This window comes from Erpetoichthys calabaricus, chromosome 2 (genome assembly GCF_900747795.2).
Source record: "Erpetoichthys calabaricus chromosome 2, fErpCal1.3, whole genome shotgun sequence".
Classification (NCBI taxonomy): domain Eukaryota; kingdom Metazoa; phylum Chordata; class Cladistia; order Polypteriformes; family Polypteridae; genus Erpetoichthys; species Erpetoichthys calabaricus.
In genome coordinates this window covers 310431226-310449149 of record NC_041395.2, presented here as the reverse complement: position 1 = coordinate 310449149, position 17924 = coordinate 310431226, and the positions used below count along the sequence as shown (strand labels likewise).

General features: G+C 38.6%; 2 protein-coding genes across 3 annotated transcripts in view; one reads left to right on the top strand and one right to left on the bottom strand.

Moving 5' to 3' along the window:
- The window catches only part of LOC114647247 (cytosolic purine 5'-nucleotidase), a 1192165-nt gene that overhangs the window by 437237 nt on the left and 737004 nt on the right, over positions 1-17924 (bottom strand). The gene's annotated exons all lie outside the window — the stretch shown is intronic.
- LOC114647253 (WW domain binding protein 1-like) overlaps positions 1-17924 on the top strand; it is a 49031-nt gene that overhangs the window by 23243 nt on the left and 7864 nt on the right. For both annotated transcript variants that reach the window (XM_028795902.2, XM_051922185.1), the window contains exons 2-3: positions 12046-12148; positions 14859-15020. In XM_028795902.2, coding sequence (XP_028651735.1) covers positions 12046-12148; positions 14859-15020 — 265 coding nt within the window. The remainder of the gene's footprint in view (positions 1-12045; positions 12149-14858; positions 15021-17924) is intronic.

The window sequence follows — 17924 nt, the reverse complement described above, 5'->3', positions numbered from 1 at the left end:
CACAAAATTAATAACAATTAATTAGTTCCTGTACAGTTGTGGATTTGACAGCTTGTTGCTGATGAAACCCAACTTAGCATCTGTGGTTTGTGAAAACATTATGGTTCCTAACAGTATTATAAATAGCTGTTAAACCCTGTTTATATCTTTGGTTATATGAACTGGGCATAGTAAGTCTGAACATTTTTCAAAAATGGAGAAACCAAATATCTGTAGTTATTTTATTGAAATACGATTTATGTACAAGAGCAGGACTCCATATGATCTTTCAAGTGTATGATCCGGGAAATTTGTTGCTCATCACTATAAGAAGTTTGGCCAATTGCCTTCTGTGTTAGCAGGAAACATTTGATTCTTTTCTCTGGCAGACATTTTTTAAATTTGATATTTAGTGTGGTGCAGCAGCTGCTTTGGACAAAGTTTCCAAGTTGATAATTTGTTTACATCTCATCTATGAGGATTTCCTCTTTGATATCTTCTATTTGAGATGTTACAATTACTGAGTAATATCCATAGACCTTCAATATAAAAAAATGAATGTGTTTTGTCTTTGAGTTGGCTCGAACCTCCTGAGGAATTCGTTAAAGCAAGCATTTTTTAATATTTGTTTATCCCCATGACATTTACTAGGATAAAGAGCACTGAAAATTATGATGGTAAGTGGTAGAAATATTAAAATGCTTTTTCAAGTAACAGTATGTTATGTATCTGATACAATTTGGTATTTTTTTAACCTAAAATTATTAAAGTAGGCAGGCACTTTTTTGTGAAGCTGTGGTTAAGTCATATAATTACTTTCCCTGTTTCCCAGTACTTTCATGCACCCAACTATAAAATTTATCCTCAAGATTTTACTTTGGGTAACATGTGCTTATCAGTTTTTAAAAATTAGTACAATCCTAACAAATGAATGCTCAGAACTTCTGGCCTTCTGTGGAAGGAACTATATTTAGCTGGATATGTCTGAGGGGATTAATTTGTGCACTTTCCTTAGGCCAGTGATAAGCAAATTTGCCATTCTAACACCAAGTCCACTTCACATATTTAATACTTGTAAAACCATTAATCATAAATTTACAGGATCATAAACTGGTAACATCTGATTGTGAGGTACCACCAAAACTGGGTTGGTGCACAGCACATTTGCAGAGTTTTCCAAAGGCTGTCATACCAGGCCAGTTTAAAAGTCACCAATGAATCTGGCTTGCTCATTTTTCAGATGAGGGAGAAAATTGGGATATCTGGGGAAAATAAGTATTGGAACACCGTTTTTCTCAGTAAATGTATTTCTAATGTGGCAATTGACGTGAAGTGTTCACCAGTTGTTGGTAACAAAGCAAGTAATCCACACATACAAAGAAATCAAAACAAGTCGATAAATTGTGTAATAAAGTGAAGTGACACAGGGAATAAGTATTGAACACGCTTACTGAAATTTTATTTAATACTTGGTAGAAAAGCCTTTGTTGGTAATGATAACTTCAAGACACCTTCAGTATGGAGAAACTAGATAGATAGATAGATAGATAGATAGATACTTTATTAATTTATTATCCCCGCATGCATTGCTCAGATGTGATTTTGGCCCATTCTTTCACACAAACTGTCCTCAACCTTTGAAGGTTCCAGGGGCCTTTTCCTTGAACTCTTCTCTTCAGTTCTTTCCATAGATTTTTAATTGGATTTAAGTCCGGTGATTGACTGGGCCATTCTAGCAGTTTTATTTTCTTTCTGTGAAACCAACTGAGAGTTTCCTTGGCTGTGTATTTGGGATCATATCTTGCTGAAATGTCCACACTCGTTTTCATCTTCAGCATCCTGGTAGGTGGCAGCAGATCCTTATTAAGAATGTCCCGGTACATTTCTCCATTCATCCTTCCTTCAATTATATGAAGTCTGCCAGTACCATATGCTGAAAAATAGCCTCACACCATGATGTTCCCTCCTCCAAACTTCACAGTTGGTATGGTGCTTTTGGGGTGATGTGCAGTGCCATTTCTCCTCCAAACATGGTGTGTACAATGAAATCCAAAGAGTTCAATTTTGGTCTCATCTGACCAGACTATATTCTCCCAGTATTTCATTGGCCTGTCCAAATGTTGTACAGCAAATTTTAAACAAGCTTCAGCATGCTTTTTCTTCAGCAGTGGAGTTTTGCGCGGTGAGCGTGCATAGAGACCATAGCGGTTGAGTGCATTACTTGTTTCCTTTGAAACAACTGTACCTGCTAATTCCAGGTCTTCCGCGAGTGGTCCTTGGCTGTTGATTTTTCTTTTGACTCCTCTGTCAGAAATCTTGTGAGGAGCTTGGTTATAACTTTTTTAAAAAGCCCTGTGTAGACATCTAAACATGGAAAAAACTTCAGCAGGCTACATCATTTAGAAGTATACTTTCTGAATACTCTAAACATGGCAAAGCAAAAGATGCAAAATATTTTTTTTCAATTTTTGAAGGTCTGCTTTTACCAGGTGGTGTCATCTGGACCAAACATTTTGATTTTGTTATGTACTATACCTATACTACACGTATGAAGATACTAGAATGCAAAATCTGAGCCTGCTATGTGTGTCCTGCGGTGGGTTGGCGCCCTGCCCGGGATTGGTTCCTGCCTTGCGCACTGTGTTGGCTGGGATTGGCTCCAGCAGACCCCCATGACCCTGTGTTCGGATTCAGCGGGTTGGAAAATGGATGGATAGAAATTGATGAAAAAATAAAGCTGTTTCAAATTTGACACTCCTTTTCCCTCATAAAATTGGCCTGGAGCTATAAAGCAATAGAGCTTGAATCCCTGCTATTCAAATCTCTTCAAGCACAGAACTGTGTTAAACTGTCCTTTCCACTGTTTACATCATGTACCTTCAAAATCTGATATTTGGGTGTGTTTTTAGGAATTAACTAATAATGCTGCAGTGTTTCTAAATTTAGTTGTTAATTTCTACCCTTTAATGCTCTATCTATGATATCACATGGACTGTAGCTAACCTGCTTATTTGATTAGAAGTATGATTCAATAATAACAGAATTGAATAAGCATGCACTACACCACATATCTGCAAACCAGCATAGTAGGCTTTTAAACATACAAAGAATTTTGAATTTGTTCTGTGAGATTTGTACAAATATTGTAGAGCTGCTGTTCCAGTTTGGTTATTTTGGTTAATATTCACATGGCTCATGGCAGGTAATGCATAACATCACTTTCTCAAACTTGCTTAATACAATTCAAGGCTCTGGACAAAAGTTCATTGCACAGCCCACCTACAGTCATATGGAGCTGATTTAGAATTGGTAGTTAACCAAAAAGGCACATCTTCGGTTATGTCGGCTGGAAACCAAAGTACTCAATGAAAAACCTATGTAGATGTGGGGAGAACATGCAGTCTCCCCACAGACATTGACTGAGCGTGGTATTCAAACCAAGGAAGCTGGATCAGTGAGTCAGCAGTACTATACACCTGAACCACTCATAATTTTATAGTGGGCTAATATTTTTTTTTTTAATGCTGACAGTTTAAAAGGTAGAATTTTAAATGTTCTACAAATAAGAAATAGAGGTTTTCTGAGACAAGCATATTGTAAATATTGTAAAACTTACCTTACTTACCCTTTTTATGCCTTTTTAGTTTTTGCTACTGTGTAAGTTTGCTGTAATTTTTACTTTAAAAATTACTTGTTTAACACAGCGAGAGATGCGATACAAGAAACCAACCTCTTACAAAAAGTAGATAAGATGATGAGAATTTCTGTCCTGTTCGTTATCTATCGGTTTTCAGATTAAATGAGTTCCCTAATAAAATTAGTTAAAATTAACTAACCTTCACTGCGTTTACATACAAACACACACACAAATCTGGTTAAAGTGAATAACCCGATTTAAGGCAGAAACCTAGTTTCTTAATAATTTACATTAGCAAGTAGTCTTCTGGACTTCCCCTTTGGCAAACACTCACTCGTTAAACTGTGCCAAAAAGGAATTAATCATCCTAATTGCCCACTGTGAATCCTAAAGTAGACATGCCACCTTTCACCGACACTTTATTTATAGGTTATTGTTACTAGATTGCATGCTGCAAACTGTTTTCTGCCAGCTGTGCAAATGAGCCCTATTATGTATCTTCTTGCCTTATACCCAGTGCTGCTGGAATAATAATAATAAAGCAGGTACTTTTACTTCAATAAGTGTTAGGTTACTTGCAACTTTAAAAAGTAATCTGACTACTTAAAGCATGTTACTTTTAACATGTTACCCTACTACTCTCTAGATTGTGTTGCTGAGCATATCACTATATATTTAACAATTTTTGAAATAATGAGGCAGATTATTTCAGCCAAAGCAAAGAATAATGTGATCACCTAAGCATTAACGCACATGCAAAAACTACATAATCCTTAACATTAATGTGGTTATGGGTTTATATATCCACATAATCAAATTTTCACTGAAAAATCTACACTGTTAATCAGATTTCTCTTAGGCCAATAACCTGATTTCTCTAATCCGAATAAGGGTTTACATGACATTTTAGAAATCTGGTTTCTGTGAGTAATCTTGTTGTTGACGCATTTGTAAACACGTTAATAGTAAACTTCAGATTGTTCTTTTGACATTAATACAGTTAGGTCTTTATTTTTAATGTAATTTATCTTAATATTGCTTGCCTTTGCAAAATGTCACACATTCTTAAAATGTGTAATTAATAGCATCTTTAAAAAGTCCACATTTCCTTCTCTGAATTTAAAATACCCAAATAACAATTAAATGGTGGTATGTCTAATTCCATGTTTAGTTTCAAAATAGTGTGTTTTTTTTTTTTTTTGTGGAGTGAAGTTGTTTATGGTTGAATTAAATGGAAGGCTGGTCTGTCTACTAGCTAGTCAACATTGTGTTGCGGTCAGCTAAAGCTCATGCAGGCAGGATCCAGAAAAAGACATTAAAGAACCTAGTAAAAGTACACCTGCTTACTGTATAGAACTGTCATACATATACCCACACTCTTTAACCAGGCTAGTACTTTTGCCTTCATTTACTCATTCCTTAGTAATCTGCTTTCTGGTGCATTTATCATTCTGGCCATCTTTCAGCCAATTTATACATACCCAGCTGTTTTATTTGTAGGGTCAGGGCCTTACAAATCCATAGTACATATTCCTGAATTCTTGCAGTCACTGCTCAACGGCCTTCTCTTGTAGCTCCTGATTTCATGGCAGAGTCGAGGCCTAATATGTATTTAAAGGCCAAACATCTAACTTATTCTTGGACTGCCCACAGTTGCCAGTATTCAGCGGGCTCCCAGTGGGGTTTCCATACAGTTTCTTCTGGGCTAGAGAAATTCTGTCCTTCCATGTAATCCACACTGTCTCAATGGCAGTGACTTCTGGTGATATAATTTGAGAACTGAATTAGTCTAGACATCTTGGTACATGTTTTGGTCGAAATCCTCCTCAGGCATGTGAAACACCAGTACGGAACCACTGTCGGTTAGTAGTTCTTGATTTACTTAGATCTTTTTGCTTGAATTGTTGTTTCCTTTTATGCTTACATTTACATGTATTTGCTTGACAGACACCTTTATCCAAAGCGACTTACAAAAGAGGTAAACATTCGAGTGACATTAAGCCAATTCCTGTTTGTTCATCAAGTATAGTAGGACAGGTAACAAAAGGTGATCGCCACAAGTGAAAAGATGTAATTTTTTTTCTACAATCAGGTATTCATCATATCAGATAGATTTACACAACAGATGTGTTTACAGTTGCTTCTTAAATATATTGAGGGAGTCAGCCATTCTGATGGAGGTGGGCAGCTTATTCCACCAACTAGGAACTACAGTAATCCCTCACTTATCGCGGGAGATAGGTTCCAAGGCCGACCGCGATAACTGAATTTCCGCGAAGTAGGGACACCATATTTATTAAATTATTTAACGTGTATTTGGACGTTTTTAAACCCTCCCTGTATTGTTTACAACCCACCCTTTATTAATAACAGGGACAACTGCTAAGCAATATGAAATCAGTAGATAAGTTTACACTTACTGTATAGCGAAGTACACGTAGCAGCTTGTAGGCGGTCATGACGTCGTCGACCTTGTTGCAAAGATTCCTAAAGCAGATTCCATCCAGACTACTGCCTTATCACGTCCACTTGTAACTCGTTTTGTGCCCTGGTTAAAGGACACTGCGGCCGTAGATCTTGTATGCTTTTCCTTCTTTTTAAATAAAAAGAATCGTGGACTCATTGATGCTGTGATGGTGTCCTGCAGCGGTGTAGCTGTTCCCTTCCTTCAACATATCCAAAATCATTTGCATCTTCTGTTGGCGCTTGGACACGGCCCCTGCAGCAGTAGCACATTAATGCTAAATGAGTGAGATGAGACTTCCTGGTTAATGCAGCACTCCGTCGCTGAGCCAGTCAGCAACACACAGGAACTTAACTGCGTGCTGTGATTGGGTAGCTTCTCAGCCATCCGCCAATAGCATCTCTTGTATGAAATCAACTGGGCAAACCAACTTAGGAAGCAAGTACCAGAAGTAAAAAGACCCATTGTCCGCAGAAACCCGCGAAGCAGCGAAAAATCCGCGTTATATATTTAGATATGCTTACATATAAAATCCGCGAAGTCGTGAATCCACGAAAAGTGAACCGCGAAGTAGCGAGGGATTACTGTATACAGGAAGAGTCTGGATTGAGGCTTGATACCACACAGAGGCAAGAAGGAGCATAGCACCTCACCAATGTCTCCATATACACAGATGTTGACCCATTGACTGCTATCTTTTTCTTCTACCAACTGGAAATCTGCTCCCAGGTCCCTTATAATATGCATATGGAGTGTGTGCTGGCAGTTGCTGTGAATTAATTAAATATGCTCAAAGGAGTTTTCAGTTGTCCTATTAAATTTAGAATCGATACATTACAGAACTGAAACATATAGTCATTACTTGGGTTATTGTTAGTCTTGGATGTTTTGTGGAATGATGTGGTTTTGCTAGTGTAAAATATTTGCTGAGAGTTGATCAGTCACTGTACAGCAACACATGTGTCTCCTGCTTATGCATATCACTGTCTTTTAGCAAGGCTGGACTCCTTGTGGCACCCATGTCCAAGTTTTTTTTACAGAATTTCTTCCATTCTTATAGTCTACCGATATCATTACTCCTTGGAATATGAGTCACTCCAGCTGTTTTGTTGTGGGCTACAATGTAGGCAATAGGTGGTGCTGCTGTGAAGCTCTTCTGTCATGCACAGAAATTCATACAGTTGTTTATTTAAAGGAGGTACCACATTTATACTTGATGTGATTCTGGGCATTTTATTAACTACATTGTGCATAACTGTTTTTCCCCTTCCCTATGCTTAATGTACCTAATGTACATTGTTGTTGTAAGAAGAATAAATGTACTGAAAGTAAAGCAACTGTTCCAGAAATTGTTTTGGTAAGTGCATTTCTTTGCCATCTGTGAGGACTCCTATTGTTTAACTTGAGTCATAGTAAAATAGATTGCCATTTGTGCTGCATCTTGTCTTTGGTCCCGTATATGATGTTTCCTTTCACCAGACCTCACACCTTTTGTTTCCTTCTGTTCAGTCAGCTAATTCTGGCTAGTAATTAACTTAGTTTAGTTTGCAATGCTTTTCTATAAAGCAAAATAAAAAAATGCAATAATTTAAAATTTGCTTCCATATTGCATCCATTGGAACAAAGGCAGGTTAAATTAAGTGCTTAGAATTAAACCGTGCATTGTAGGGATTGACCCTTTGTACTGGTATAGTTCCAACACCTTAGAATCTGGGTCTGATTTTAATCAAACTTTTTTTTGGGCCAGTACTGATCACCAGTGTGTTGCAGATTTTGATACAGATTGTTTGTTTAAAAGGGATAAAAAAAAAAAAACATGTTTTACCCTAAGCTCCTGCATAATTAGATACATAGAAGTAGTGTTATATATTATAGTGTTAACTTTGCTAATATTAAACTATAGACCACAAGTGTTACCTGTTCATTTCTTATCAAGTTTAGATTATGTGGGCTTATCGTTTAGTGATCGTAAATAAAATTTCATTGAAATTTATTTTTAGCTAATAAAATGTGTGCAGAATTATTCAGGTGGTATAAAAGAAAAAATGCTCCTCATAGTTACAAGGTGTAATACAGTTTAGTTTCTTCTGTACTTATATGAAACAAAGCCAAACGTTAAAAATGTAGTTTTCACCATTTGTCTAACAAAATATATTATTATAATTATGATAATATGTATGTATATGTATATTGTGGTATATTTAGACAGACAGGTAGACACTGAATGGCTCCAAACACACACGTTTATTCTTCTGCTCTCTGCACAACACACAGTGCACTAATTGACAATAATACAGTCCTTTAGACTTCCTTCTGCCTCCTCCACTCCTCTCTTGCAACCTCAGTTCTCTTCCACCCGACTCCGGCTCCCCAAATGGAGCGAGGCAGCTTCTCTTATAGCACACCCGGAAGTACTCCAGGTGCCCCACAGTTAACATCCGGCAGCACCTCCAGGTGTGGCGGAAATGCTGCATGTGCATCCAGCTCCTCTTCTGACCACAGTTCCGGAGCTGCCCAGGCACCCCCTGGCGATGGCGATGTCCTCCCACAGGGTTGAGCTTCCAAGCTCCGTGTCCCCTGTGTAATCCAGGGAGGCTGCCCTCTTGCATTCTGGGGTATATGCTGCCCCTCTCCCAGTCCTTCCCTCCTCTGTGTCCCAGTGGGGCAACGTCATTGGATGTCTGTCACAATATGTATGTATTTTTGTGTATATGTGTGTGTGTGTTTGTGTATTTATTGTGGGGAACACCCCGAACACAGACAGGTAGAAATGGTTTTAAATGCACAACACACGTTTGTTTACAACTATTTACACAAGGATCACAACACAACCCTGTGCCGCAGCACCAATCACCCCCTAGTCCAGGCCTTTCTCTCCAATGTCTCTTCTGACCGCCTCCACTCCTCTCCTCCAGGCTTTGTCCTCTTCCAGCTGACTCCAGCTTACGAATGGAGGGAGGCAACCCCTTTTATATTCACCCGGACATGCTCCAGGTGCCTCCCAATGAGCTTCCGCCGGCCCTTCCTAGTGTGGCAGAAGTACCGGCTGCACACCCGGAAGCACTCCAGGTGTCCCTGGTCTTTGTCCCCCCAGCACTTCTGGGTATGGCGGAAGTGCTGAGGGCCAGGGCTCTTCAGGCATCTGGGCACCCCCTGGCGGTGGCCACGGGCCCTTATAGGGTTGAGCTTCCAAGCTCTGTTCCCGTGGTCCCCATACCATCCAAGGCGGCTGCCCTCTCGTGGTCCGGATAAGGCGTAGTCCCTCTTCCGGGCATCCTGGCTTGGTACGGCCCAGAGCCGCTTGCACACTAATATATATATATATATATATATATATATTAATATAATATAATATAACACAAGTTTGCTCACCATCCAAACTTTCACAAGCTCTGATTTTAATTAAAAGGCAAAATAAAGTCTAAATTGGAGTGGATTTTTTTTGTCATTTGTCTAATTGCACAGGATGACTCCTGTGTGTGTCTGTGTGGTGTTTTTTTTTTTTTTTTTTTTTTTTCTCCAGTTTATTATTCCAGTTTCCTTAATGTAAAGGCTAATATTCTAATCTCCAATCTCTGGTAAAGTCTGCCTTGCTACTTTCTGTTTACAGGTAGTTCGTAGGGAAAAAGAGCTGTGTCCCAACTAAACTAACATAATATCTTTCATAAACTAGCGCTACAACTGAATTACTGTAAAGTTCAGAAAAGCAAGTGCTGAAAAAAACATCTTTTTGTGATTGGCCAATTTACTAATTACCGTCAAGTCTTTTTTCAGTATAATAGATCACCAGTCGATTGCTTGAAGTATCACTGAAAAATTGAATACTGTTAAAAATGATGCATGGTAATGATTGCAGTGAATACCAACATAGTTGCTAATCTGTGCCAGACATTTTTAATGGATAGTCAAAGTTTTAAAATTGCTGGAAGTATCTGCCATTACCTCTGAAGTGACTTTGCTACAGACTTGCATTTCCAAAACTGAGCCTATACAGGTGCTGGTCATAAAATTAGAATATCATGACAAAGTTGATTTATTTCAGTAATTCCATTCAAAAAGTGAAACTTGTATATCAGATACATCAGTCTGTGTGTAATGAATGAATTTCAAATGTTTATTTCTTTTAATGTTGATGATTATAACTGACAACTAATGAAAGTCCCAAATTCAGTATCTCGGAAAATTAGAATATCAATTAAGACCAATGCAAAAAAAGGATTTTTAGAAATGTTGGCCAACTGAAAGGTATGAACATGAAAAGTATGAGCATGTACAGCACTCAATATTTAGTTGGGGCTCCTTTGGCCTGGATTACTGCAGCAATGTGGCGTGGCATGGAGTCGATCAGTCTGTGGCACTGCTCAGGTGTTATGAGAGCCCATGTTGCTCTGATAGTGGCCTTCAGCTCTTCTGAATTGTTGGGTCTGGTGTATTGCATCTTCCTCTTCACAATACCCCATAGATTTTCTATGGGGTTAAGGTCAGGTGAGTTTGCTGGCCAATCAAGAACAGGGATACCATGGTCCTTAAACCAGGTACTGGTAGCTTTGGCACTGTGTGCAGGTGCCAGGTCCTGTTGGAAAATGAAATCTGCATCTCCATAAAGTTTGTCAGCAGCAGGAAGCATGAAGTGCTCTAAAACTTCCTGGTAGATGGCAGCGTTGACCTTGGACCTCAGAAAACACAATGGACCAACACCGGCAGATGACATGGCACCCCAAACCATCACTGACTGTGGAAACTTTACACTGGACCTCAAGCAACGTGGATTCTGTGCCTCTCCTCTCTTCCTCCAGACTCTGGGACCTTGATTTCCAAAGGAAATGCAAAATTTACTTTCATCAGAGAACATAACTTTGGACCACTCAGCAGCAGTCCAAAGGCGAGATGCTTCTGACGCTGTCTCTTGTTCAAGAGTGGCTTGACACATAGAATGCAACAGCTGAAACCCATGTCTTGCATACGTCTGTGCGTGGTGGTTCTTGAAGCACTGACTCCAGCTGCAGTCCACTCTTTGTGAATCTCCCCCACATTTTTGAATGGGTTTTGTTTCACAATCCTCTCCAGGTTGCGGTTATCCCTATTGCTTGTACACTTTTTTCTACCACATCTTGTCCTTCCCTTCGTCTATCTATTAATGTGCTTGGACACAGAGCTCTGTGAACAGCCAGCCTCTTTAGCAATGACCTTTTGTGTCTTGCCCTCCTTGTGCAAGGTGTCAATGGTCGTCTTTTGGACAACTGTCAAGTCAGCAGTCTTCCCCATGATTGTGTAGCCTACAGAACTAGACTGAGAGACCATTTAAAGGCTTTTGCAGGTGTTTTGAGTTAATTAGCTGATTAGAGTGTGGCACCAGGTGTCTTCAATATTGAACCTTTTCACAATATTCTAATTTTCCGAGATACTGAATTTGGGACTTTCATTAGTTGTCAGTTATAATCATCAAAATTAAAAGAAATAAACATTTGATTAAACATCAGTCTGTGTGTAATGAATGAATCTAATATACAAGTTTCACTTTTTGAATGGAATTACTGAAATAAATCAACTTTGTCATGATATTCTAATTTTATGACCAGTACCTGTATACTACTTCAAAATACCATATCAATGGCAAATTAAACGGCTTAAACAGTGAGTCAGTGGTGGGAATTGACCCTTAGACTAGTGTACTTTTCAGCGTCTTAGTGAATTCTAATTTTAGATGTAAAGTCAAATATGGTGTGATACTGATAGTAAAACCTAGCAAATCGGTTGTTTAGAAATACTTTTTTTTTTTTTTGTTAACTTGCAATCTAAAAGCCTTATACATTCCTACAAAATATTGTATGAATTGGAGTGCTGAAGCAGATAAGCTTCTTTGGTCTTTGCCTTGACTGAATGTATACACTTGTGTGTAATTTAAGTGTGATTACAGAATTGAAACTTCAATTTTTCTAATGGCACCTGGTTCTTTCATTTTTAGAAAAAAATTATCTGCTATGGTGTGAATAATCAGAGCTACAGCTGTGAAACTGGACATTGCTGTGGGGAGTCGCAGTGCTGTAATTACTACTATGAACTGTGGTGTAAGTCTGTCTTTTCTCATCTTCATTATATTATAATATTCAAGACTCAGTCCTAATGCAGTTATATCATTTTTCTCTTAATCTGCAAATTCCACTAGCATCCTATGTGATGTGAAAGCAAGACAACCACTTCTTCACCTTTTTAGTTTTTGAAAATATGTAAACAATTTTCAGATAAGCCCCAAAAAGAAAATGTAATTCCAGTCATATTTAGCTGTTGTTTAGCACCTTCATTTTTCTTAATCATTTGAGTGATCCCTATTAAATGTTTCCGCTGCCACCTTAGCCCCATTTGTTCATCTTTATGTTAATAGGCCCATTCAGCTCGTAATCTTTAATGACATCTTGAAATTGCTGCATAAATCATTTGATTAATTTCATAGTGACTTGCTTTTACTTGTCAAAGTTCCTTTTTAAGTCAAACACAACTGTGAGTCAACTGTGTGAATTTAGACAGCAGAGTAGGAATACATGGGCAGGTAACTTGCAAGCACACCTCAAATGATTTCCTTAAATAATTTGTTCAAGCAGGTTACTAGGATGATGCCTTGCATTTTTTGTTTCCCTTCCCTCTTCTCTGCTGTATGTAAACCTGAAGCATATGCTGCATCTCTGCAAAGTTGAAGAGCCAGATCATTTTTATTAATGTGATGATAGCTGACCTCTATTGTGTTTCTTCTTTAACACATTTTTGTTTCTTATCTGCTTAAGCTGTTGCTTGTCATTGGCACACGAAGGGATGACCTAAGGCCAAATGAAATGTCATGCTTTATTTTTTTTCCCCTCCTTTTGTAATTGCTGACTTTTGCATCATATCTGAAAGGTGAACTAAATTTTGACCCTGACCAGAGCCAGAGTTTAATTTTGGTGGCTTTCACTTAATATGAATATCATAATTCTAGGCCACCCCATGACTCTATTGAACTGCAGATGGTAATGTAGTTTAAACAATTAACTTCTCAATGTTTTCAATGTCACATGTCAATGGTGTAGTGTTTAGAGCAGCGCTGAGCAAGTTACAATATACAGTGCTCTCCACTATTATTGGCACCCCTTGTAAAAATTAGTAAAAAGGATTAGAAACCAAAATCACTGTTTGCTGAAGAATTATCATGTTGCACTGAAAAAAATGAGAAACATCTGACTTTTAATTGAAACAAGTCCTCATCAGGAAATAAATATTTTTAACAAAAACACATGTACCACAGTTGTTTGCACCCCTGCATTTAATGCTTTGTACGACCTCCCTTTGCCAATATAACAGCACAAAGTCTTCTCTTGTAACCTTTTATAAGGTTGGACAATACAGAGCATGGCATCTGAGACTATTCTTCTTTGCATAATCTCTCCAGATCATCCAGGGTCCTAGGCCCTCCGGTGTACTCTCCTCTTCAGTTCACTCCTCGGGTATTCAATAGGGTTTTCAGGTCAGGAGACAGAGATGGCTATTGCAGAACTTGGTTTTTGTGGTCGGTTAACAATTGCAGGGTTGATTTGGACATGTGTTTTGGATCCTTATCCTGCTGGAAGACGACCCAGTTTTAGTTTTCTGGTGGAGACAACTAGGTTTTGATTTTTAAATCTCATGATATTTCATGGAATCCATAAATCCATGTATCTTAACAATGTTTCTAGGGCATTTGAAGGAAAAACAGCATCACAGAACCTCCACCATATTTCAGTTGGGACAAGGTTCATTTCATTATAGCCATCCTTCTTTTTATACCAAACCCACTTTTACTTTTTGGCAATAAACAAGTAAATTTTTGTTTTATCAGACCATAGAACACAATTCCAGTCAAAGTTGTAATAACATTTGACAAACTCCAGGCCCTTAAGTTTGTGGATAACTGACAGAAAAGTCTTCTTTCTGGCATACCTTCCTAATAATCTGTCGGCATGGAGATGCTATCTGATGGTGGTTCAAGAAACTTGATAACCCCAGGATTTTACTTTTTCTTTGAATTCCCCAACAGTGATCCTTGGAGACATTGTCTCTCTCTTAGGATCCTTCTCATGTATGTGGGGGTAAAATAAACTTGGGTCCTCTTCCAAGCAAGTTTGTCACAGTTCTAGTTTATTATTGCCCTAACTGTAGAAATAGGCATTTTCGGGTGATTAGTTATTTTTTTTATAACCATTCCCTGAGTTATGAAGGGCAACACACTTCTCCCTCATTTGGATTGTGTGTTCTTTTTTTTTTTTTTTTTTCCTTTGCCATGATGATGGTTGGCTAAGGAAATTTGTTTCTGTGTCTCCTCATGTTTGTATCCCAGTTAATCAGGAAGTCATTGATTTGAACTGGAAAGTCCTTATAGACTCCAATCAAATTAACAATGTCCAATTTAAATGGGAAACATGCTTCAGTTGCATTGTTTCACATTAATTTTCAAGGGTGGCAACAATTGTGGCACATGTTTTTGTTAATGTTTATTTCTTGATGAAGGCTTTTCTTTCAATGAACTTGTTTCAATTAAAAGTCAGATGTTTCTCATTTTTTCAGTGCAAGATTACAGTTCTTCAGCAAACAGTGAATTTTTTTTTCCTTACCCTTCTTACTAATTTTTGCAAGGGGTGGCAATAATAGTGGAGAGCACTGTATGTCCTTATATGTTACTGTTTTCATAATCTGTTTTATTTACTAAATTTTAAACCATGCAGTTTCTAGTTATTAAATGTTATTTGTTTGTGCTTTTATATCTCTCTTTAGGGTTTTGGCTGGTTTGGACTATAATTATTATATTGAGCTGTTGCTGTGTTTGTCATCATCGGCGCACAAAGCATCGTTTACAGCAGCAGCAACGGCAGCATGAAATCAACTTAATTGCCTACAGAGAAGCCCACAACTATGCCTCCCTTCCATTCTACTTCAGTATGTGTCCTACGTGCATTAGTTTCCTATATAATTCTTTAAAAGGTTTTAAAATTATTTAAAATGATATGGCTTGGTTTCTGTTAAAGTATATTCTTGGGAAACACCTGACACAAAGGATTATATATTTCAAATAGTTTTTTTCAGCTTTTTCTTGTAATTTTTGACTTCAGGAGAAAAGTCAAGTTTTCAGTAAGAGAGTCAGCATTTTCACTTATTTAGCAGCAATCTGTGATAATGCAGAGTTACTGCATTTTTTTATTTTTTCATTTTTTTTCTAATACTAGTTTTTCATATGTTTCCATGCTGATGTGTTCATTACTAGTTTAGAAGAAACCCCCCATTAAAATGTCAATATTGTCTTCACAAAAAATATAATTTGTTTTTATTTGGCTCTACAGCTTTTGAAATAAGTTCACTTACTCACTGTACCTTTATTCTTTACTAGACATTAAGCCCGTTTCAATAACGTGCGCTAGAACAGTAGTCCATAAACATTAGTAGGAGCAGTCTATATTAAATGGCAAGGGACCTTTTACCTCATTACATTTTTTCCATAAAATGCCTGTAATTTTCTCTGACAGTAATACTGTCTTTGCTCTCCGTAATATGTGTTTAATTTTCTGTCACAACAGTGGGCAATCAGCAGATTCTCCCCAGCAACTGATGTAATGTGCGCGAAAATAAATCTACTTTTAAAAGTCATTGTATTGTAATATCATGAAAATTCGTATATTTAGGAAAACCCCTTCAATGACTGACACTTTACCAGGCCAAGCTTCTTAATCACAAATCTGACATCCTCAGAGTGAACACTTGCACAACAACAAACAGTAATCCCACCTCTTTGGGGAAGCTGGTCTCCGCGTCTCAGTACCCGATTGGATTTTTTGTGTTTTATGTTTTAGGTCTTACCTCATTTACCGAAATCCGATTGGATCGGCCATGTGATATTTTATAGGTCCCGCCCTCTCTGTCTTGTGTGACACGTCAGGCAACCTTTGAAGCATCTGCTTTGAAGCATTGCACCGTGCCCCGCGCATGGGCACTTCACCAGAAGACACACACACCCGGACACTGGACGCACACAGGGGTTTTATTAAAGAGGATTAAATATACCTTTCACTTCATGTGGCATGGTTACTGGTAGTTGGCTTACTAAAACATAAAGTTTTAAATGTACTTGGGTGTAATGAGAGGTCAGGCAAAATTACACCTTTTATTGGCCAACTAAAAAGATTGCCTGACTTCTCATTACTTCCATAATCACTAACACAGTACAACACTCTAGTACCAAATGTACTTGGGCATTTTTTTTCCCTAGGCTTTTTTTTTTCTAAACATTTAGATGAAAAGAAGCATGATCATGTTCCAAAAGTAGTGTTATTTCACCTTTGAGCAAATCAATTATGTACAGTCTGAGAATTACTGATCACCTTGTAATTGGGACTAGGCAATATACTGGTTGTACTCTTCTGTTCAAGAGAGTTGAATACCTGCCATCAAACCTATTTGAGTAGTAGATCATTAACAAACATTTGAGCACATAAGAGGAACGCCTATGTACATATATATCAGTGATAGATTTGTTAAACACATATAATTTTTTTTTGTCTATACTGCCCACTCCAATATGTAATTGTAATTAAACTTCTTGCCTGTTTTACTTCCTGTAAACCCACTCTTGCATTCAGAAGATCTGAAAGGAGATAGTGTGAATCTGTGCTGGGTCGGGCACCTATATAGCACCTTATTTCACAGCACATATATATGTGCAAAGTGCACGGTTTAAATGTGTCCATCACAATCACTACTTGGTGTGCTTTCTTAAGCTTAATAGTAAACAAGCATAGACTGAGGCACATGTGAAATCACAAAGACTTTTTATTTTTCTTCACCTGTTGGGCACGTCTTCCCCGTGAGCCCCACAGGCAATACACAGTCCCAAAGCACTTCAACTAAAGCACAACCAAACCAATCCTTCCTCTGGCACCACCACTCCTCCCAGGCAACCTCGTCCTCTTCCTCCCGATTCTAGCTCCTGAGTGGTGGATGCTAGCCCTTTTTATAGCCCACCCGGAAGTGCTCCAGGTGCTTGATCACCTGTTGCTAATTGCACTTCCAGGTGGTGCTGTAGAGGTGTCCACAATGGCTCCGGGATCCATGCAGCACCCCCTGACGGCCACCCCAGATCCCCACAGGGTTGTGGAGGACTCCATCTCCAATGGAACCCTTGCGGGAAACTGAGGCACCATCGTCACCCAGGGAGGCTGCCACCAAGCGTCCCGAGGAAGGTACTGAGGAGCCCATGGCTGCTTCCCAGGAACATATGCAGCAGGGGCAACCCGGCCACCTGTTAGTGTGTGTGTGTGTGTGTGTGTGTATGTATATATGTATGTATATGTAATAAAAAGGAAATCCTGGAATGGAAAGCAAATGCAAGGCTGCGATACTTGATAATCTCGAAAGACATTTAAAAGACCCGCGAGACCAAGGAGACTTGCCACGGTGCGTCTCGCGGGGACCATAAATATGAGACTTTGTGCCAAGAGATTGTCCCAGGGCCGTAGCAAAAAGGACAGCGGCTGTACAGGCTTTAAAAAGATCGAAGGGTATCGTGACAGCAGATACCCCAAACAAACGCGAGCAGCGTTATACATCCTGCAAGAAAGAATTCAAACACGCCTGGGGCCAGAAATAAGACGGGTATTGCTTTTACAAAGTCACGCGAGACCAGGCAGTGAGCCATCATTTAAAACAAGTCAACAGACCTCTAATCTAGCAGTTGTTGGATTGCTTTAGGCAGGCAAGCATCATGTGCTCCGAGCTCTTAAAACAACGACATGCGACAGGCAGAAGAGGCAGCTAGCAAGCAGCAAAAAGACAGCAAATGATCCAAATGAT